Source organism: Tenebrio molitor, chromosome 2, assembly GCF_963966145.1.
Source record: "Tenebrio molitor chromosome 2, icTenMoli1.1, whole genome shotgun sequence".
Lineage (NCBI taxonomy): Eukaryota > Metazoa > Arthropoda > Insecta > Coleoptera > Tenebrionidae > Tenebrio > Tenebrio molitor.
In genome coordinates this window covers 6,909,415-6,925,495 of record NC_091047.1, presented here as the reverse complement: position 1 = coordinate 6,925,495, position 16,081 = coordinate 6,909,415, and the positions used below count along the sequence as shown (strand labels likewise).

General features: G+C 39.4%; 7 protein-coding genes across 9 annotated transcripts; 4 read left to right on the top strand and 3 right to left on the bottom strand.

The window, feature by feature from the left end:
- Positions 1–203: 203 nt before the first annotated feature.
- Positions 204–1,934, top strand: LOC138122897 (dnaJ homolog subfamily C member 21). The gene has a single exon (XM_069037288.1). The coding sequence runs from the start codon at positions 304–306 to the stop codon at positions 1,864–1,866; it is 1,563 nt and encodes a 520-aa protein (XP_068893389.1). The 5' UTR covers positions 204–303; the 3' UTR covers positions 1,867–1,934.
- Positions 1,935–2,462: 528 nt separating this feature from the next.
- On the bottom strand, positions 2,463–3,241 carry LOC138122901 (LHFPL tetraspan subfamily member 2a protein). Its single transcript, XM_069037291.1, has 3 exons — positions 2,944–3,241; positions 2,779–2,889; positions 2,463–2,730 (listed from the first exon to the last, which is right to left on the bottom strand). Exons 1-3 carry the CDS (start codon positions 3,239–3,241, stop codon positions 2,474–2,476), a joined length of 666 nt encoding a protein of 221 aa, XP_068893392.1. The 3' UTR covers positions 2,463–2,473.
- Positions 3,242–3,609: 368 nt separating this feature from the next.
- On the top strand, positions 3,610–4,442 carry LOC138122902 (putative gamma-glutamylcyclotransferase CG2811). Of its 3 annotated transcripts, none has more exons than XM_069037294.1 (3): positions 3,610–3,787; positions 3,959–4,205; positions 4,275–4,442. In XM_069037294.1, exons 1-3 carry the CDS (start codon positions 3,610–3,612, stop codon positions 4,300–4,302), a joined length of 453 nt encoding a protein of 150 aa, XP_068893395.1. In that variant the 3' UTR covers positions 4,303–4,442. The 3 variants fall into 3 exon arrangements, with proteins under 3 accessions (XP_068893395.1, XP_068893396.1, XP_068893393.1); XM_069037295.1 differs by having other exon boundaries at positions 4,263–4,442; XM_069037292.1 differs by having other exon boundaries at positions 3,959–4,442.
- Positions 4,337–5,647, bottom strand: LOC138122900 (protein CDV3 homolog). Its single transcript, XM_069037290.1, has 3 exons — positions 5,335–5,647; positions 4,846–5,252; positions 4,337–4,742 (listed from the first exon to the last, which is right to left on the bottom strand). Exons 1-3 carry the CDS (start codon positions 5,506–5,508, stop codon positions 4,601–4,603), a joined length of 723 nt encoding a protein of 240 aa, XP_068893391.1. The 5' UTR covers positions 5,509–5,647; the 3' UTR covers positions 4,337–4,600.
- Positions 5,648–5,782: 135 nt separating this feature from the next.
- On the top strand, positions 5,783–7,752 carry LOC138122898 (thyroglobulin-like). Its single transcript, XM_069037289.1, has 9 exons — positions 5,783–6,047; positions 6,099–6,228; positions 6,281–6,391; positions 6,445–6,583; positions 6,637–6,719; positions 6,803–7,015; positions 7,067–7,244; positions 7,297–7,385; positions 7,442–7,752. Exons 1-9 carry the CDS (start codon positions 5,955–5,957, stop codon positions 7,651–7,653), a joined length of 1,248 nt encoding a protein of 415 aa, XP_068893390.1. The 5' UTR covers positions 5,783–5,954; the 3' UTR covers positions 7,654–7,752.
- Positions 7,753–8,866: 1,114 nt separating this feature from the next.
- Positions 8,867–9,619, bottom strand: LOC138122903 (ciliary microtubule inner protein 1-like). The gene is made up of 2 exons (XM_069037296.1): positions 9,206–9,619; positions 8,867–9,158 (listed from the first exon to the last, which is right to left on the bottom strand). Exons 1-2 carry the CDS (start codon positions 9,346–9,348, stop codon positions 8,930–8,932), a joined length of 372 nt encoding a protein of 123 aa, XP_068893397.1. The 5' UTR covers positions 9,349–9,619; the 3' UTR covers positions 8,867–8,929.
- Positions 9,620–10,685: 1,066 nt separating this feature from the next.
- On the top strand, positions 10,686–15,577 carry LOC138122891 (probable cytochrome P450 49a1). Its single transcript, XM_069037281.1, has 8 exons — positions 10,686–11,267; positions 11,323–11,439; positions 13,899–13,975; positions 14,030–14,231; positions 14,409–14,577; positions 14,625–14,873; positions 14,923–15,138; positions 15,382–15,577. Exons 1-8 carry the CDS (start codon positions 10,786–10,788, stop codon positions 15,490–15,492), a joined length of 1,623 nt encoding a protein of 540 aa, XP_068893382.1. The 5' UTR covers positions 10,686–10,785; the 3' UTR covers positions 15,493–15,577.
- The last annotated feature ends 504 nt before the right edge of the window (positions 15,578–16,081 follow it).

The window sequence follows — 16,081 nt, the reverse complement described above, 5'->3', positions numbered from 1 at the left end:
TGTTAATCACTAGAACTCGTCTTATTTGGGGACCCAGCAATTAATCTTTCCCCTTCAAGCTACTTATACCAATTTTCAGCTAATAATTTTCGTATTCGTAGTTTCTTCGTGTCTTTTTTTGATCAGCCACGAGAGGCGCCACAGTAGGGTTCTCCATATGAAAATGTTTCTGCCTCCCATCCCCACCTCTGTTTCATTCTGTCAGTTTGTCAGTTTGCTTTTGTGGGTTTGCACGTTGGTGACAAGGTGAGGTTAAGTTTTTGGTGTCATCGTTTTCGTTTCAAAATCCATCCGTAAATCAAAATGAAGTGTCACTACGAAATTCTTGATGTCTCGAGAGACGCCGACGCTGCCGAAATAAAATCAGCTTACAGAAAATATGCTCTGAAATGGCATCCAGATAAAAACCTCACCAACACTGAGTTTGCCAAGGAACAGTTTCAACTCGTGCAACAAGCCTACGAAGTGCTAAGTGACCCCCAGGAGAGGGCCTGGTATGACAAACACCGTGAACAAATTTTACGAGGCTCAGATTCCGAATTTCAAGACAGCAGCCTTGATGTTTTCCAGTATTTCACGACCACCTGCTTCAAAGGCTACGGGGATGACGAGAAAGGTTTCTACACCGTGTATCGCAACGTTTTCGATCAGATTATCAAAGAAGACTTGGAATTTATTGACGATAAAGAAGAATTTTGTGAGATACCAAGATTTGGTGACTCCAAGAGTGACTATGATGAAGTTGTTGGGCCATTCTACTCTTACTGGTCAAGTTATTGCACTAAAAAAAGTTACGTGTGGCGCGATCCCTACGATATTAAAGAAACTCGGGACAGGCGCGTATTAAAATTAATCGAAAAAGAAAATAAAAAGGTCAGACAGAAGGCCAAGAAAGAAAGGAATGAGGAGGTCAGAAATCTTGTGGCATTTGTGAGGAAGAGAGACAAGCGTGTTCAAGAACACACGAAGCTGCTTGAAGCGAGGATTTTGGAGAACCGGCAAAAACAGGAAAAATTGAGCAAGCAGAGAAGACTTGAAAGGAAGAGAGAGTTGAATGAGTCGGGGGCGCAAGCTGAATGGACCAAATTTGATAACGTCAAGTCAGAACTGGAAGAAATCGAGAAGAAGTTAGCCGAAGAATTTGGCGAAGAGTTTTCGAATTCGGAAGATGACGATGACGATGAGGACATCAGCGATCTCTACTGCGTAGCGTGCAACAAAATTTTCAAGACTCCAAAAGCCTTAGAAAATCACGAATCTAGTAAAAAACACAAAGAGAATGTAGAGAGATTAAAAGAAATTATGTTGGAAGAAGAGGAGGAAGAGATTACTGATGATGAAGTGGAGGCAGCAGCAGAAGAAGATGTAGACGATATTTCTCAGACTGATGATCTCAGTGGAACTAGTGAAGAATCGGAAGATTCTGTGGAGCAGTTGAAGAAACAAAAAAAGAAAAACAAAAAAGCGAAAAATATAATGACAATTAATAACGAAGAAGAGATAAGTTGCGAAGTTGATATGACTAAAGTTGAGGACTCTGATGATAATTTTGACTTTGAGTTAACAAAAAAACAAAAGAAAAAGAACGCCAAGAAGCAGAACAAAAGTAAGGTGACGACGGAAAATAAAAATGAAGAGAATGAAGTGACCGTTGAGAAAATAATGAAGAACGGTAGAAAGAAGCAAAATAAAAAGGAAAAGCAATGTACAAATATTGAAGAAATAGATACGGACCACTGCTGCGTGACATGTTTGGCAAAATTCTCATCAAAAAATAAATTGTTCCAGCATTTAAAGCAAACACGACACGGAGCGTACTTACCTAATAAAAATGTTAAAGTTAGAAAGAACGGCAGAGAAGAGTAGTTTATTTGAAATGTTTAAATTATTATTTAGTTAATTTTAAATTATAAAATAAAACTTCTAGGTGCAAATGTACTTTGTTTTATTACATAATATGTATATATTTATTTATGTAAAAGGTGCAAAAGTATAATTGTATAAAATAATTGTATCATATACGCAACTACTAAGAAGGCCCTTGCAGCACACACCATTCTTTTATAAAATCTACCCCGTTTTTCAAGGCAAAAAAAAGGCGAATTTTAACTTTTAACAAAAGTACCTTGAAAAACGGTAGATTTGATAAAAAAATGGTGTGTGCTGAAAGGGTCTTCTTAGTAGTTACATACTTAAATACAAGTTACAAGATATAAAATTTTTGGTATAAAACGGTTTACAAAAATCCTAAGCTACTTAAAATAAGTACAGTAGAGTGTTGCAGTACTTAGAGAGCACCATAACAATAAAAATTAAATATCACTTTAAAAATTGCCAAAAAAATATTCAGATTGTTCCCATGAGACATAAAGGCACTTGATCAGTACCATTTTGGTATGTAATGACGAGTATTATTCTGTAAAAAAAATTGTATGAGTTATCGCCACCACACCAAACTCGCATTCTCTTACTCTTAAGCGAGACATATAAGAGTTTGGCCTTCGTATATTTGGTCTTGTACTGTATCACTGCTGGTGGACTTTTCGGCAGGCACTGAAAGACAAGCTGAAACGAACGCAAGGATGGTACCAATCGCGGCCAGCACCAGCCCCAACCCGAGACTGCAGTCTGCGGGATAAAACGGGGAAGCGTCCCTGCCGCACAACTTCTGCACCCTTGTCGCCCCCCAACCCATGGGATGCAACATCACACCCAAAATAAAACAGATACCTGTAACAAAACTTTCACTCTCGCTTTTTCACCTCGACGAACAAAAACCTGCAAAAGCTTGTGCAACACCGGACATCGTGAATATGCTCTTTTTGAAGAGGCTCTGGACGCAACAACTGATCAGACTCATAAAAACAGTTGCAGACATGATCATAATACCTGCAATGGATGATGTTGTATTCATGTGCCGCCTCTTGCGCTTGTACGCATTACCTGTGATGAGGAAGACCGTCGCAGCTTTCCACACTGACGGATATACATAAGACTCGGTCGCCAGGCCTCTCACAGCGATGGCTGTGCAGGAAGCCTTTTCAAATTTAATCGGTTTGCTACATTTGGTGTACACCCCCACGCTAGGCGTGTACAGTATTGTTTCGTTGTCGTATCGCACTGACTGCGGGTTGGCCACCAGCCACACGGGGCTCATCAGGGCCCCCAGCATTAACAAAGTGGCCACCAAACTGGCCAGCATCCATAGTAGACTACGAGCAGTCACAATCAAGTACCCCATTATTGTATTGTTCCGACAGGCATTTGAGATGAACGTAAAAGTGACATCGAATCAGCTAGAACAAAGAAATCGTCCAGTACTCGACTAGAACCGTCATCAATGCAAAATATAATTTAAATTTACCGCGTCGATTTCATTTGTTATTATCATTGCTATGCGAAATTTCGTAATCTCTCGGCGAGGTGAAAGGGTAAGTGTAGTCGTTGGTAATAATTAATTCATTTAAATGAAACTTACCTGAAATTTTAATTGTGGGTGTGTTTAGTTTGACAACACCACACCCTCTGTCAATCAGCTGATTAACCATAAAAAATCCGGGGCGCCGGAAGAAGAAAGCGATCAGGACCGTAGTTGGGTTTTTGGGAGGCATGAATTTGCACAAGGTTTTCGTGTATGGAACGCTTAAAAGGGGCGAACCTAATCACAACTGGTTTTCAAAAGACTCCATCGGACACTATCGGCTGATTTGCGAGGCAAAAACCGTAGACAAGTACCCGTTGATCATAGGAACAGAATATAATATTCCATTTTTGCTTTACAGTCCAGGTATTACAAGTTCTCAGTGAATTTTTGTAAATTCATTTCAGAAATCCAATTTCTGGGTGAGTTTTTTGAACTCGGGTCCAGTCCTACTAGCGCCCTCTCGCACCTGTCACTTAATTAATTACTTTAAGTACCTAATAAATGCCTTTCGGTGATGCTTATTTTGCTTACCAGGAAACGGTACTAACGTGAGGGGAGAACTGTACGAGGTGGACGATGCAGTTTTCCGCAACTTGGACGCTTTAGAAGACCACCCAAACTTTTACGTCAGAGAAGAGCGTGAAGTACTGTCTTTAGATGACAACCGGAAGATTACCACTTGGATATATTTCATAAAAGATTTTAAAGAGAATTTATTAAAGCAAACCAGTTACGAATCTTACAGCAGCGAAGGGCCCCACGGGTTAAAGTATGTTACAAGGTACTTGCGCGAGACCACTTCTAACTACAAAATGAAAGTCTTAAACGCCGTTAAAAGTTGAATTTGTAGTGAGGAGGCGACGATTGAAGATCTTTAACAGGGAGCAACGGGTGTAATAAAAACATATTGAAAAATGTTTATAAATTTAATTTGTAAAAAAAATCAAAACTTTAAACCAAAAAATTCAGAGCCCTAGTAATAGTTTCAATAAAATTCCCTATGTCGGTTTCTTTTTAATGACAGTTTAATTTAAAACAGGAAGAGACTTAACTTAAAATTTAAGGTAGTTTGACAGACTTATGAGAATTGCCTGAAATGAGACGGTACTACTCTTGTGTTCCACAGTCGATACGGCCATCACTTATTAGAAACATGTCTCTAAACAATAAAAGTCACTAGCTATCGCTTAGAGTATTGTAGCGATTTTCGAGAGACAGTTTGGGGCCCTGCCCCGAACTCGCTTTCGCCTGCTCCACTTGTCGATGGGATCCCGCCCTGTTGTGTTGCACTACTTCAAAAGTCCCTTCACTTCGATTTCTGCAATGGAGAAAGACTTTTACCCATTTCTTACCAAAAATCTGCTCGATTTGTTCAAGTTATTCGGAATGTGAACAACCTGGGATTAATTTTTTGTGCTTACTTCCTATGGTCACTTGTCTTGGACAGTGTGGGGAAAAATTCTTCATTGTGTATGTCCGGTGCGGCCTTTGATCGTAGCCGACTGGGTTGGATTTGCGGCTGTGATGACTGATTCCTCATGCTGGGTGGCACATAAGCTCCACCAGGACCGGGCTTGGGTGCTGGTGGCTCGACCTTCTTCTCCACAACTTTGACCGGTTCCTCTTGCACTTCAGAGTCGACCCGCTTCCACGGCCCCATTTTCTTCTCGTTGTCTTGTCCGGAGTCGTCGAATCCTTGCTGTTGCTCGGTATTGGTTTCCGTAGCACCTGTGCTCCCATCCGTTGGCGATGCTATGGTTAAATTGCCGATTTTTAGTCCGCTGTAGTCCTTCTTTTCTTCTTCAAAGTCCTTCCACTCATCCTGGTCCTGAAATTAAGGTACAATATGGCTACAAACCACTTCTAACCAAACATTTTCCACAAGTTTCGCTTATACGACGAATTCTTACATGAACGGGAGCGGAAGTCTCGTCGCCCTCAGGAACACGTTCCTTCTTCAGTTTCTCGGATTTTTTTGCGTTGTCTTCTAGTTTTTTTGCTACTTCATCGGTCGTGGAGAATTTCTTCGTGCTTTTAGACTTCTTGCGATCTTTCTTTGCGAAAAAATCGTCCAAATCTGCCATTGCAACAGCTTTTTCTGGTTTCACTTACAAAGTCCTCGCTTTTGCCAGTTTTTTGATAAATTTTATATTAACACACTCTGAGAGCACTTCGGCAGAAACTCCAAAAGAAAGGTGACCTGTTTTACCGGCACAGGTGACAGATCTCATTAAATAAATTCCCAAAAGTCCGACACCTCATTGCAAACGGACGAAAAATGTCGTTACGTCAAAAATACCGCAGGACCGGATTCCAATCATTTAAACCCCCCACAAAACAAAACTCAAAATTTCCTGTCAAAAGACAAATCAAATTTCTCCTCGATCAAAACCGACACCAAATTCTTAAAAATCGACGTCATTCTTTTATCTTTCCGATCTTAGAGGAAACCGAATTATCTTATCTAAATGATTTCAATCAAATTCTCGACTTATTGCGAGATTCCTGTCACAAACATTGTTCAGCTAAAATGAAAGTGTTCATACTGTTGTTGATTTTATTGTCCAAGAACGCAAAAGCCCAAGACGAAGACGGTGTTTTGTGTTCTGCACGATCTTGCTCCGTAAGTATTTGCGGCACTTTCAGTTCCCCCTAATTTCTAATTACTTTTTAGGACTACATAGCAGACAATCCTTGTCCAGCCCTCCCGGACAACTGCCAGATCCAGAATTCAACGCACAGTGGTGTAATCCTACCCGGTCCTTATCTTTGCAACTGCTGTCAGTTTTGCCTAATAAATCTAGGTTTGTGTCTCCAAATAAACAAAAATTGTTCTCGTTGACATAATTATTTCAGGAGAGAATGAGTACTGTGCAGTGGGAGAAGACGGCGGTCTCATTCCGGATTCAATCTGTGGCCCTGGTCTTACCTGCAGCATTGACGGACTGGACGGAGTCTGCATACCAAGTATTTCTTGTCACCAACACAAAATGTTTTGTTTTTCGAAAATCAAATTACAGTGACTAACACTAAATGCACCCGCGCACGAGCTGAATACGACAACAGAAAAGTTGATGGAACTCTTGGTACCATGCAGGTACGTCCAAACTGCGACGACGACGGTTTTTACAAACCTTACAAATGTCTACCAGGGCAAACGTAAAATTTCAATTGCATTTGTAACACATACATTATGATTTGCACAATTTTAGGTGTTTTTGTGTGGACAATGAGGGAGAACGAATCTTTGGAGAAATCCCCTATACCAGCATAGCAGAGCTGACTATGAAATGCGGTACAGATATCTCCCCTTTGTATAATTTGTTTAATTATTCAAGATCGTAATTAAGAGTTGTAAATTAACAAAATTTATTTCAGAATGCTCTAGAAAACAGAAACAAGCTGAAAAGTTTATCGGGAGAACTCTACACCCAAATGAGTACTTCCGGTGCACAGAGAATGGTGATTACGACGTAATCCAATGTATTGACGATAAATGCATGTGCACGGACCCTCTGGATGGCATCCCAACATATCCGACAACCGCTTCGATAAATATGGAGGACATTTCGAACAAAACTCTGGATTGCTGTAAGATCCTCCAAAATAATTCCAACAGTTTGTAATCTTGTCAAAATACAGTCATTGAAGGAGTGCATGAAACGGGCAAATTTTACTATGCTTGCGCGGAAAGCTATTTAGAGATCCTGGACGAAGATAACAAATACAAAGCAAACGGTTTTGACGCAGTTTTCGGATCAAAATTTCCAAATTGTACGATTGATGGTAAATACGCACCGATTCAGTTGAACGTGGAAAAGTGAGTCAAATTTAAAACACAACGACATCTCGTAATCATTGTTTTTTGCCAGGGAGGAGGTTTTTTGTGCAGATCCAGACGGACTCCAAATAGAGGAGTACGGTATGCACCTCAGTGAAAACACCGGCTCCATGAATTGCAGTCAGTATTTGAACGATTTTGATTTTTGTGTAGTTTTAGCTTTAACACTTTTCCAGACTGTGCAAGAAGTAAACGTTTTTTACCGAAAGATTCGACAGAAGATCTAGTGTGTTGCCCCAATGGCAATTACAGGAAGTATCAGTGCAGAAGGGGCGTGTGCTATTGCGTGGACACAGATGGATATCAAAATGGGAATGAAGAGGTCGCAATGTACGAACTCGACAAATTAAGTTGTTATCAGAACAGTTGTTACGAAAACGAAATCTAAAATATTTCATGTGGATATGCAACCAACAATACACGCCCAGACCCCAAATTAATTAATTTTAGTTGTGATAATTAATAAAGAATAAAAATTTAATGTTTGCATGATGAATCACAAAATTGAACAAGTACTGAACCCCTACTTGCTTTATACAAGTACCAGCCGCTGACTTCTTTTTCAAATTATTTCCTTTAGGAGAAAAGTTTAAGAAATTATAGCGTTACGTAATCACAACACGCACGGTAAATATTGCGTAATTAGACGTAACGCGACCAAGATTCCGAACTACTAATTTGCTGTAATCTTTCCTTAAACTGTCGTACAAATTGTTATAACGATTGAGGAAAATTGTATGAATAGAATAATTAGCCACCTTCAAAATTGCGTACTTAGCAACAATCAAGAAAAAATGTCCTTAAATGCAGAAATTACAAAAACCAAATACTTCTTCAAAGTCCTCGATGCCAACCAAGCTTAACTTCTGGGTTTTATTGTGAAATTCGTTAAGTTAATTTATGATATGAAGGATAACAAATTCTACATTGCACTACATATTCAGAAATAAATTTATTTATTAGTGTGGTAAGTTGACCGACCGTCATGATTTCGAAATGTCAGCTGGGGTGGAATTTTTTTGGTTTGAACAAGCCAAACGTCGGATCAACAAATAATAAAAATAAGTGCCAGAAACGTTCTTGTTTACGTTGAGAAAGTCGGTGATAAGAGTCAGAATCCGACAATTGAAATAAAACCAAAAGAGCGACCGGTTTTTATTAATGCAATTTGTGCTGGTATTTCCCTGATAGTAAAATCAGCCTTGAAATGCTGTTGAACTTGCTCACGCTATTGCAACAGTGATTCGGTTATTAGTGTCAGGATAAAACGATCATGACGTCTTTCACAAACGTGTTGAAACCCAAAATCAGCGAAAAGAAAATAAGACATAACAATGATATTGCAATGAACTCATAATCATTGCAATAATTAACCTAATTTATGTAGACGGTGTATTTTTGTAATGTGCGAGCGTTTCGGGGCGAGACAGAAAAAACAAAACGGTTTTGGTCATCACCAGTGAGTATTGCGTGGGTACTCTGTAATTGCTTTTGTCGCCTCCAGTGAAAGGAGTGCGTACGTCAGTATTTACCTTAGCAAATGAGGTAGTAATAACAGTTCAAGCAAAGAAACAATAATTGCGTGAAATCAGATACGATCGAAGAGCTTGCACAACGCTCGTATATTGTCTGTACCAATATCTGTGACAAAATCACCATCGACTTCATCCTTTGAATATGTGGTAGGTCTCCGGCAACGGCGCCGGACTGTCGACGTCCGCACCGTACTTTTCCAGCTTAAAATCCGGCAGACTCGGTATCCACCCGTACTCGTGATTGGTAGTCTCCGGAATCGGCTTGATCGTCCTCTTGTCCGTCTCCCTCAGGTTTTTATTGACGTCGCTCAAGAACGCCGAGTCCTTGGACAACTCCCCGAGCTTCTTGTGCAGCTCGCTGCAAATCGCAAGTCACAAACACCACCTGATCGCCGCGCCACTTACTCGTATTCGTCCAAAATCCAGTTCCATTTGTTCTTCCAGTTCTGGTTGGTCTTCTCCTCGGAGGCTATGTAGGTCCTCCACAGCTGGTCCTCGAGGACCGCGTTTTTGATACGTTTGGAGTCAGTAGATTTACCGAAAGCCATTTTTCGAAGAACTGTCGAAAGTGACAGATTGTCGCCCGGGAACGGACCAGCCGCCCCAGTTTTGCAACAGGGGTCAATAGAAAGTGCCCATTAACGATGCACTGTTAATATGCGAACTTAGGAATTGCTCAAAAGAACCGAATTTCAAATATATATTTTGCAACGGTTTTGACATCTCGGCTGCTTTCAGTTTGTACTACACATTAAGAGAATACAGTGTAGGAAACAGTTCTGGTGCAAATCGGCCAATGGACTTGGAACGACCTCAAAAAATAACACAGACTGACATAAAGCTAGCATTATATCTGGCCCCTATATGAAAACTGTCAAACTGTCAAATATTACCGTGTGAGCAACAAGTACTGTTTGAGTTGGCAATAAATTCTGGTGATTTTTTGTGACTTTTATGTCATGTTCCAACGAGAAAACCATTTTATTAATAAAAGATTACAAAAACCAAGACGTTTAAATTTGAAATGTATACCAGCTGTCAATAATGTCAATAAAACAAACCGGAATAAGTACAATTCAGTCTTGAAAATTTTATGTAAATTTTTTTTTTGCCAACTGAAACAGTTATTGTTGCTCACCCTGTATTAACTAACATGTAAAACTAAAGGGTAAAAAGTTGTGATTATTTTTTATGGGTTGGTAATACTTTTGGAATATTATTTTGCAGAAGTGTGCACAAATGTCATTTTGACATTTATTGTTAATTCATTTTTTAAAATAAACGTGCACACCTGTGTCTACTGTCAAACGCGGAACTGTCATTTATTAAAACAACCAACGTTTTCTTATTTTATTTTTATCTGTTACATTCATTGGTGATGGTTAAGGACGATTTTTCTGCTAGAAAAAAATAATAGGATCAATGTTGATTGACATATTGGCGATATTGAGGTATTTTTGTCTAGTTGTTTCTAGTCCTGGCGTGGTAGAGAAAAAACAAGGTAGACTACCTGGACTTTCTGCAAAGAGTAATAAAACATTTTGACATCAATTATTTACAAAGTTAAATTTTGTGTAATTGTCATTTATTCTCTTGTCACTTTTGCCACATTAAACCGGCAATAAAATGATCTGTACGACAGGAACATTAAAAGCGCATAAATCGAGCGAGCGCTACAAGGAAGAAACCTTTCTGAAAGAATTTATCTGTGACGTAACGGCCGGTTCACGGCTTGCTGGGCTCGGCAAAGATCTCACTTACATAACCCCCTGTATATGTATCGCCCACTCTTCTGAAATATTGCAAAAGTTCTAAAAGCCCTCCCCGCTATACTAAGAGATTATAAAGCTAGGAAAAAACTTACCAGCCAGGGTAGTACCGCACCGAAACTATGCACTAGTGTGTCAAGCGTCCGACACCAACAGAATCGTGAGTGTTTAATTGTACAACACCGAAAATCGATTGGTACAACTTGTGAAAAAAAAATGTCGATCTCTCGCAAATTGCTTGCGCCCAAAGCGGCCCTAGTGTGGGTCCGAAGGGCCTACTCCACCGACCGCCCCTACTCGACGGCCCTCGGGGTGATGCCCGAGCTGTTCGACGAAGCCCCCCGAGTGGAAGTGGACAGGGCGGACAGCGTCCCCAAACCGTACAGCGAGATCCCGGGCCCCAAAGAGCTGCCCTTGATCGGCAACGCTTGGCGCTTTGCTCCTGTCATAGGGCAGTACAAGATCCAGGAGCTGGACAAGGTGATGTGGTCCCTGAACCGGGACTACGGCAGGATAGTGAAGGTCGGGGGGTTGATCGGCCACCCCGACTTGCTCTTCGTGTTCAACGGAGACGACATCGAGAGGGTGTTCAGGATGGAGGAGACGATGCCGCACAGACCGTCGATGCCCTCGTTGCACTACTACAAGCAGATCCTCAAGAAGGAGTTTTTCGACGGCAACGCCGGCGTCATCGGGGTGTAAGTAGTCCCGCCGAAGATGTATTTGGGGTAAGTTGGATGGACTTTTGTGCAGACACGGTCCCAAGTGGGAGGAGTTCCGGAAGAAGGTCCAACACGCGTTGCTCCCACCGCACATCGCCAGAAAATATGTGGAACCGTTGGATGTCATAGCCGGCGACTTCTTACGCAGGTAGTGTTTTTGATTTCCGGATTGTTACTTAAAATTTTCTGATATGTAATTATCGGTTAGACAATCTGGTACAGGCCCCAGGGGGTTATATAATAAGTGAGATAATGCGTCTCAGACGGCTGACCCACATCTCAGTAAAAGTGGAATCCATAAGAACCCGTACGGTTCCTCGATATTTACATCAAAGATATCACAACGCCGCATAATTTAGCCTTATTTGTTGTGCAGGAAATTATGTTGGATTACGTTAAAGTGGAAAGAGAAAAACGTGAGGTGCGTGTCAAGCGGATCCATTGTTTTCATTTCGGTAATGAAGGCAAATTGGACTACTGGAAGCTGATTTAACGTAAAAGCGGTGTTTCTTTTCCGGGTTTGTAAATTAAATTGGCCAATATTATTATTGTTGTGTTTCAAAAGTGCGATTATGTGGGTTGCAGTTTGTAGGAAATCGAGAGGTAGGATCCAGGAAAATTCTCATGATATCGAGAGCGAATTAGCATATTATGTAATTTATGCAAATTAAAACAAATACAACACGGAAGAATCCGGAATTGGGTTTGTTGAATCTGCAAACCGCATTTTTATCTTTCCGAAAAAAAATTTTACTGTTGTGTTTTTCAAAATAAAACTAGGCACTCTGAATTCCATTTGTAGTTTTAGATTCGATTCTAGAATTTATGACGCAACAGATTTCAGATTTGGTTCACAGGTTCATTATCAAACTACTATACTCTTGAAATATGACCCCCATAAACCCTTTGATTCTACAACATGAACCTATTATCTAATTAAGAAAAAAAAAACTATACAGGGTGTGTTAAGTTGATCAAGTAAAAATGTTTAAAAAAAATTGCTGTCACTTTGAAAAAAATATCAAAGTTGCCGATATTTCTTCAAAAGTACCTGATTATGTAATATTCTAGCTATGTTGTACTTCCCTTTTGAACAAAAATTGGAAAAATAAAACTTATTTATATTTTAATATTTTACATAATCATCCTCACCATATTTCAAAATGAATGTCAACCATTTATATTTTTTATTTGAAGAAAACATGATGAAAAGTTTGAACCTTCAGACCCATATATCTTTGTGAAGACCTCCCGTATATTTTTTATTTTATTTTTTAGAGGTTCCTGAGATTTTTCCCTACAAGACCCCCGACTTGGAATACGTTAAATTTGCGACACCCTGTAGTACCTATTGTATCGGTTGTTCATTTAAATTTCCGGTCAAAGTTGGCGTTGAAAATTCGATTGTGAACGCATCACTCGTGTAAAAACCATATATCTATTAACTACTAGTTAATAGATATATGGTAAAAACACAAACAACGCAAACACTGAGGTAAAATTTAAACAGCTGATGCGTTCACAATCGACTCTTCAACGTGAACTTTGACCGGAATTTAAATGAACGCCTGATACAACTGGAACAGAAACTTTTTTACATCTTTTTAATAAGTTGAAACGCTTCGTTTTTTATTGTATTTTATCGTTAACCCTGTTAATATTTCCTTGCACTGTCCACTGTCAATATCTTTCCAACAGGCAAGAATGTTTGTGATGTTTGTCGCCTATCTGCTGATTAAGATTTTATATACAGGGTGTTTAAAAAATGCCGCACTAAAACTATAGCACAGGGTTTAGAAGCATTTGATAAGTAAGGGAAAAATATTTAAAAAATTCTTGGTGTTGAATTTGCACGTGGATGAAGGTTTATTTTATGATAAATTTGCTAACTGCGTGCACTACCTTTAAAAAATTGAAATAGTTTCATCCATTTTTGCATAATTTTCGATAATTAAAGGAGGTAAATGGCATTTAATATTAAAGACCACAGAGATTGTGTTAAAAAATATTAATCAACCTTCTATTCTGCATATTTTATTTGCATCCTTACACAAAACTCTCATTGTGCAAAGAAATGAAGACCAAGGATTTTTTAAATATTTTTCCCTTACCTACCAAATGCTTCTGAACACCGTACAATAATTGTAGTGCGGCATTTTTTAAACACCCTGTATATAGATTTTGTTATATTCTTTTCAAAATTCAAACCTGCTAATTTTTTTAAAGCAATTGATTCCTAAGTTTTTTTTATTATACGATTATTTTATTATATTGGGCGTTTATTTAGATTTCTCCTTAAAGTTGGCGTTGAAGAGTCGATTGTGAACGCACCACGGATTACGAATCACGGATCAGTTATTTAAAACTAAAGTCACTTTTTGCGTTGTTTGTGTTTTTAATCTACAGACTGACGAGCGTTTAAAATTAATTGATAATAAAAATATATAAATACGCAATAGTACAGTCTTCAGCGAGCGTGTAAAGATGGCTATTGGTCAAAAGGATGAAAATTCTAACACGAGCCGTAGGCGAGTGGTGGAATCATCCGAGTGAATAATAGCCATTATACGCGAGTCAAGTTTTCACCGCCTCGATCGATCTTTACAGAATGGAGAGCACGCTGGACGAAAACCAAGAACTGCCCGATCACTTCCTGTCGGAAATCTACAAATGGGCCCTAGAATGTAAGCCACCGAGCCCCTCCACACTTTCAGTATCATTACGTAACAACCTTTCAGCTGTCGCTAGAGTCTCTCTGGACACAAGACTCGGCTGCCTAGAACCAAACCTGTCCCCAAATTCCGAATCGCAACGCATAATAGATTCCATCAACACTTTCTTCTGGAACGTGGCGGAAGTGGAATTAAAAATGCCAGTATGGCGGGTCTACCAAAACAAATCGTTCAGAAAGTACATCGGAGCTTTGGAAGATTTCAGGACGTAAGTCCCACTTGACTGGTAACCTAGATATTGAGTACACTCACTTTCAATTTGCGCTAGTGAAAGCTGACTTTGAACTTGAGGTTTTGTGTAATAATTTCTGCAAGGTGAATGACATAATTCTTCCGCGTTGCGTCATGCACATCATTAACAAAAAGTGTGCAAATATTTCTTCAGGTTGTGTCTCAAGCACATCACCAAGACGATGGAGAAAATGAAAACGAAAGATTTCGACCAAATCAAAGAGGAGAACGTGTCGATAGTCGAAAGGATTCTTCTGAAAACGGACAACCCCAAGCTGGCGGCGGTGCTAGCTTTGGACCTGTTGCTCGTGGGGGTGGACACGGTGGGTGTCAAGTGTTGATAAAATCAAAACTGAAATTGAGATTTTAGACGTCCATAGCCGCCGCCTCCACGCTTTATCAACTGTCCCAAAGCACTGACAAACAACAGAAACTCTTCGAAGAGTTGCAAACGGTCATGCCCCAAAACGACTCAAAAGTCGAGGTTGCCACTCTAGATAAGTTGCCTTATCTCAAGGCTTGCATCAAAGAGACGCTGCGAATGTACCCCGTTATAATTGGGAACGGGAGGAGTCTCCAGAGCGACACAGTGATCGCAGGATATGAAGTCCCAAAAGGAGTTGGTGTCCCAAAATTTGTTCTAACAATTTTCTAACAACATTTTTCAGACTCACGTGATTTTCCCTCATTTGGTGGTGAGCAACAGTGAAGAATATTTTCAAGAGCCTCACCGTTTCCTTCCCGAGAGGTGGTTAAAGAGTGAAGGTTCTTGCCCAGTGAAACACAAACCGCATCCTTTCGTCAGTCTACCGTTCGGTTACGGACGAAGGTCCTGTATAGGGAGACGATTTGCCGAAGCTGAATTACAAATTCTGTTGGCGAAGGTATAATAGCTTATACTCCGTTCGCTTGAGCGGTGTAGGAATCACGTGCACAGTACGCAGTGTGATCAGTTGCCAAGGAGCCTCCGCCTTGCGTTGCGATTGGTCCAACAACCAACAAATTTCAGAGCTGGCTCTATTCAGTTTGTCAAGCAAACAGGCGAAAGTCACGTGATTTTTTAACTACATAGCTGAAGTGAACGGAGTATAGACTTTTGAGCCAGTAGTAACTCAGAAAGTTTACAGATTTTTAGAAAATATAAAGTAGAGTATAACTATGGACCATTGAGTTATAAAATAACACCTACGTATGTACCTGAACAACCACTGAAATTTAAACTGACCCAAAGACTTTGAGAGTGGAGTTTTTTCTTTGTAGCAAAAATTAAGTATTGTAATATTTAGGACGGTATTGTTAATAAATAAAAATATAATAAAAAAAGTAAAATGCGAGTTTTTTTTTGCATTTTTCAGCGACACAAGACGAATTCATTCTATCAACTATTAAAGAACCAAAAGGAGAAAAATGTATACAGTAGTAGTGAATTAAATTTTTTCCAAACAAATAATTTTTTAAATCACATTTTGTCCCTTGCAACTCGTATCAGAGTTATCAGACCACATCATAACAAAAAATTTGTTAATTCAACGATGTTTCAATTAAATAATGCAGTAATTAGATCTCGACAATGGACGCTTTAATTCATTTAAACTTGATTAAACGCTTGGAAAACTTCTAGGAACTTTACCTATATCGAGAACCTGGTCGAACGTTTGCGGAAATGTTTTCATATTTAAAGCTTACGACTGCAACTTTAATATTACACAACGTGACATTACACGTAATTAATTTAAATAAATAAATACATAAACAACCTTTTCACTTTTGTGGATTTATTTTTGTCTCTGTTCTGTTCCAACAATTGATAACACGTTTTCTAATTTG

Excerpts from the sequence above, each read along its gene's own strand:
- LOC138122891 (XM_069037281.1), top strand. The coding sequence starts at position 10,786 with ATGTCGATCTCTCGCAAATTGCTTGCGCCCAAAGCGGCCCTAGTGTGG. Across the intron at positions 13,976-14,029 it reads CTACAAATGGGCCCTAGAAT|CTGTCGCTAGAGTCTCTCTG; the intron begins GTAAGCCACCGA and ends ACAACCTTTCAG. Across the intron at positions 14,874-14,922 it reads GATATGAAGTCCCAAAAGGA|ACTCACGTGATTTTCCCTCA; the intron begins GTTGGTGTCCCA and ends AACATTTTTCAG.
- LOC138122898 (XM_069037289.1), top strand. The coding sequence starts at position 5,955 with ATGAAAGTGTTCATACTGTTGTTGATTTTATTGTCCAAGAACGCAAAA. Across the intron at positions 6,229-6,280 it reads GTTTTGCCTAATAAATCTAG|GAGAGAATGAGTACTGTGCA; the intron begins GTTTGTGTCTCC and ends TAATTATTTCAG. Across the intron at positions 7,386-7,441 it reads CACCGGCTCCATGAATTGCA|ACTGTGCAAGAAGTAAACGT; the intron begins GTCAGTATTTGA and ends ACACTTTTCCAG.
- LOC138122902 (XM_069037292.1), top strand. The coding sequence starts at position 3,610 with ATGAATTTGCACAAGGTTTTCGTGTATGGAACGCTTAAAAGGGGCGAA. Across the intron at positions 3,788-3,958 it reads ATTTTTGCTTTACAGTCCAG|GAAACGGTACTAACGTGAGG; the intron begins GTATTACAAGTT and ends TTTGCTTACCAG.
- LOC138122897 (XM_069037288.1), top strand. The coding sequence starts at position 304 with ATGAAGTGTCACTACGAAATTCTTGATGTCTCGAGAGACGCCGACGCT.
- LOC138122900 (XM_069037290.1), bottom strand. The coding sequence starts at position 5,508 with ATGGCAGATTTGGACGATTTTTTCGCAAAGAAAGATCGCAAGAAGTCT. Across the intron at positions 5,253-5,334 it reads AGACTTCCGCTCCCGTTCAT|GACCAGGATGAGTGGAAGGA; the intron begins GTAAGAATTCGT and ends CCTTAATTTCAG. Across the intron at positions 4,743-4,845 it reads AAGACAAGTGACCATAGGAA|AAATCGAAGTGAAGGGACTT; the intron begins GTAAGCACAAAA and ends TCTCCATTGCAG.
- LOC138122901 (XM_069037291.1), bottom strand. The coding sequence starts at position 3,241 with ATGGGGTACTTGATTGTGACTGCTCGTAGTCTACTATGGATGCTGGCC. Across the intron at positions 2,890-2,943 it reads GACGGTCTTCCTCATCACAG|GTATTATGATCATGTCTGCA; the intron begins GTAATGCGTACA and ends CATCCATTGCAG. Across the intron at positions 2,731-2,778 it reads TGTTGCACAAGCTTTTGCAG|GTATCTGTTTTATTTTGGGT; the intron begins GTTTTTGTTCGT and ends GTTTTGTTACAG.
- LOC138122903 (XM_069037296.1), bottom strand. The coding sequence starts at position 9,348 with ATGGCTTTCGGTAAATCTACTGACTCCAAACGTATCAAAAACGCGGTC. Across the intron at positions 9,159-9,205 it reads TGGATTTTGGACGAATACGA|CGAGCTGCACAAGAAGCTCG; the intron begins GTAAGTGGCGCG and ends TGCGATTTGCAG.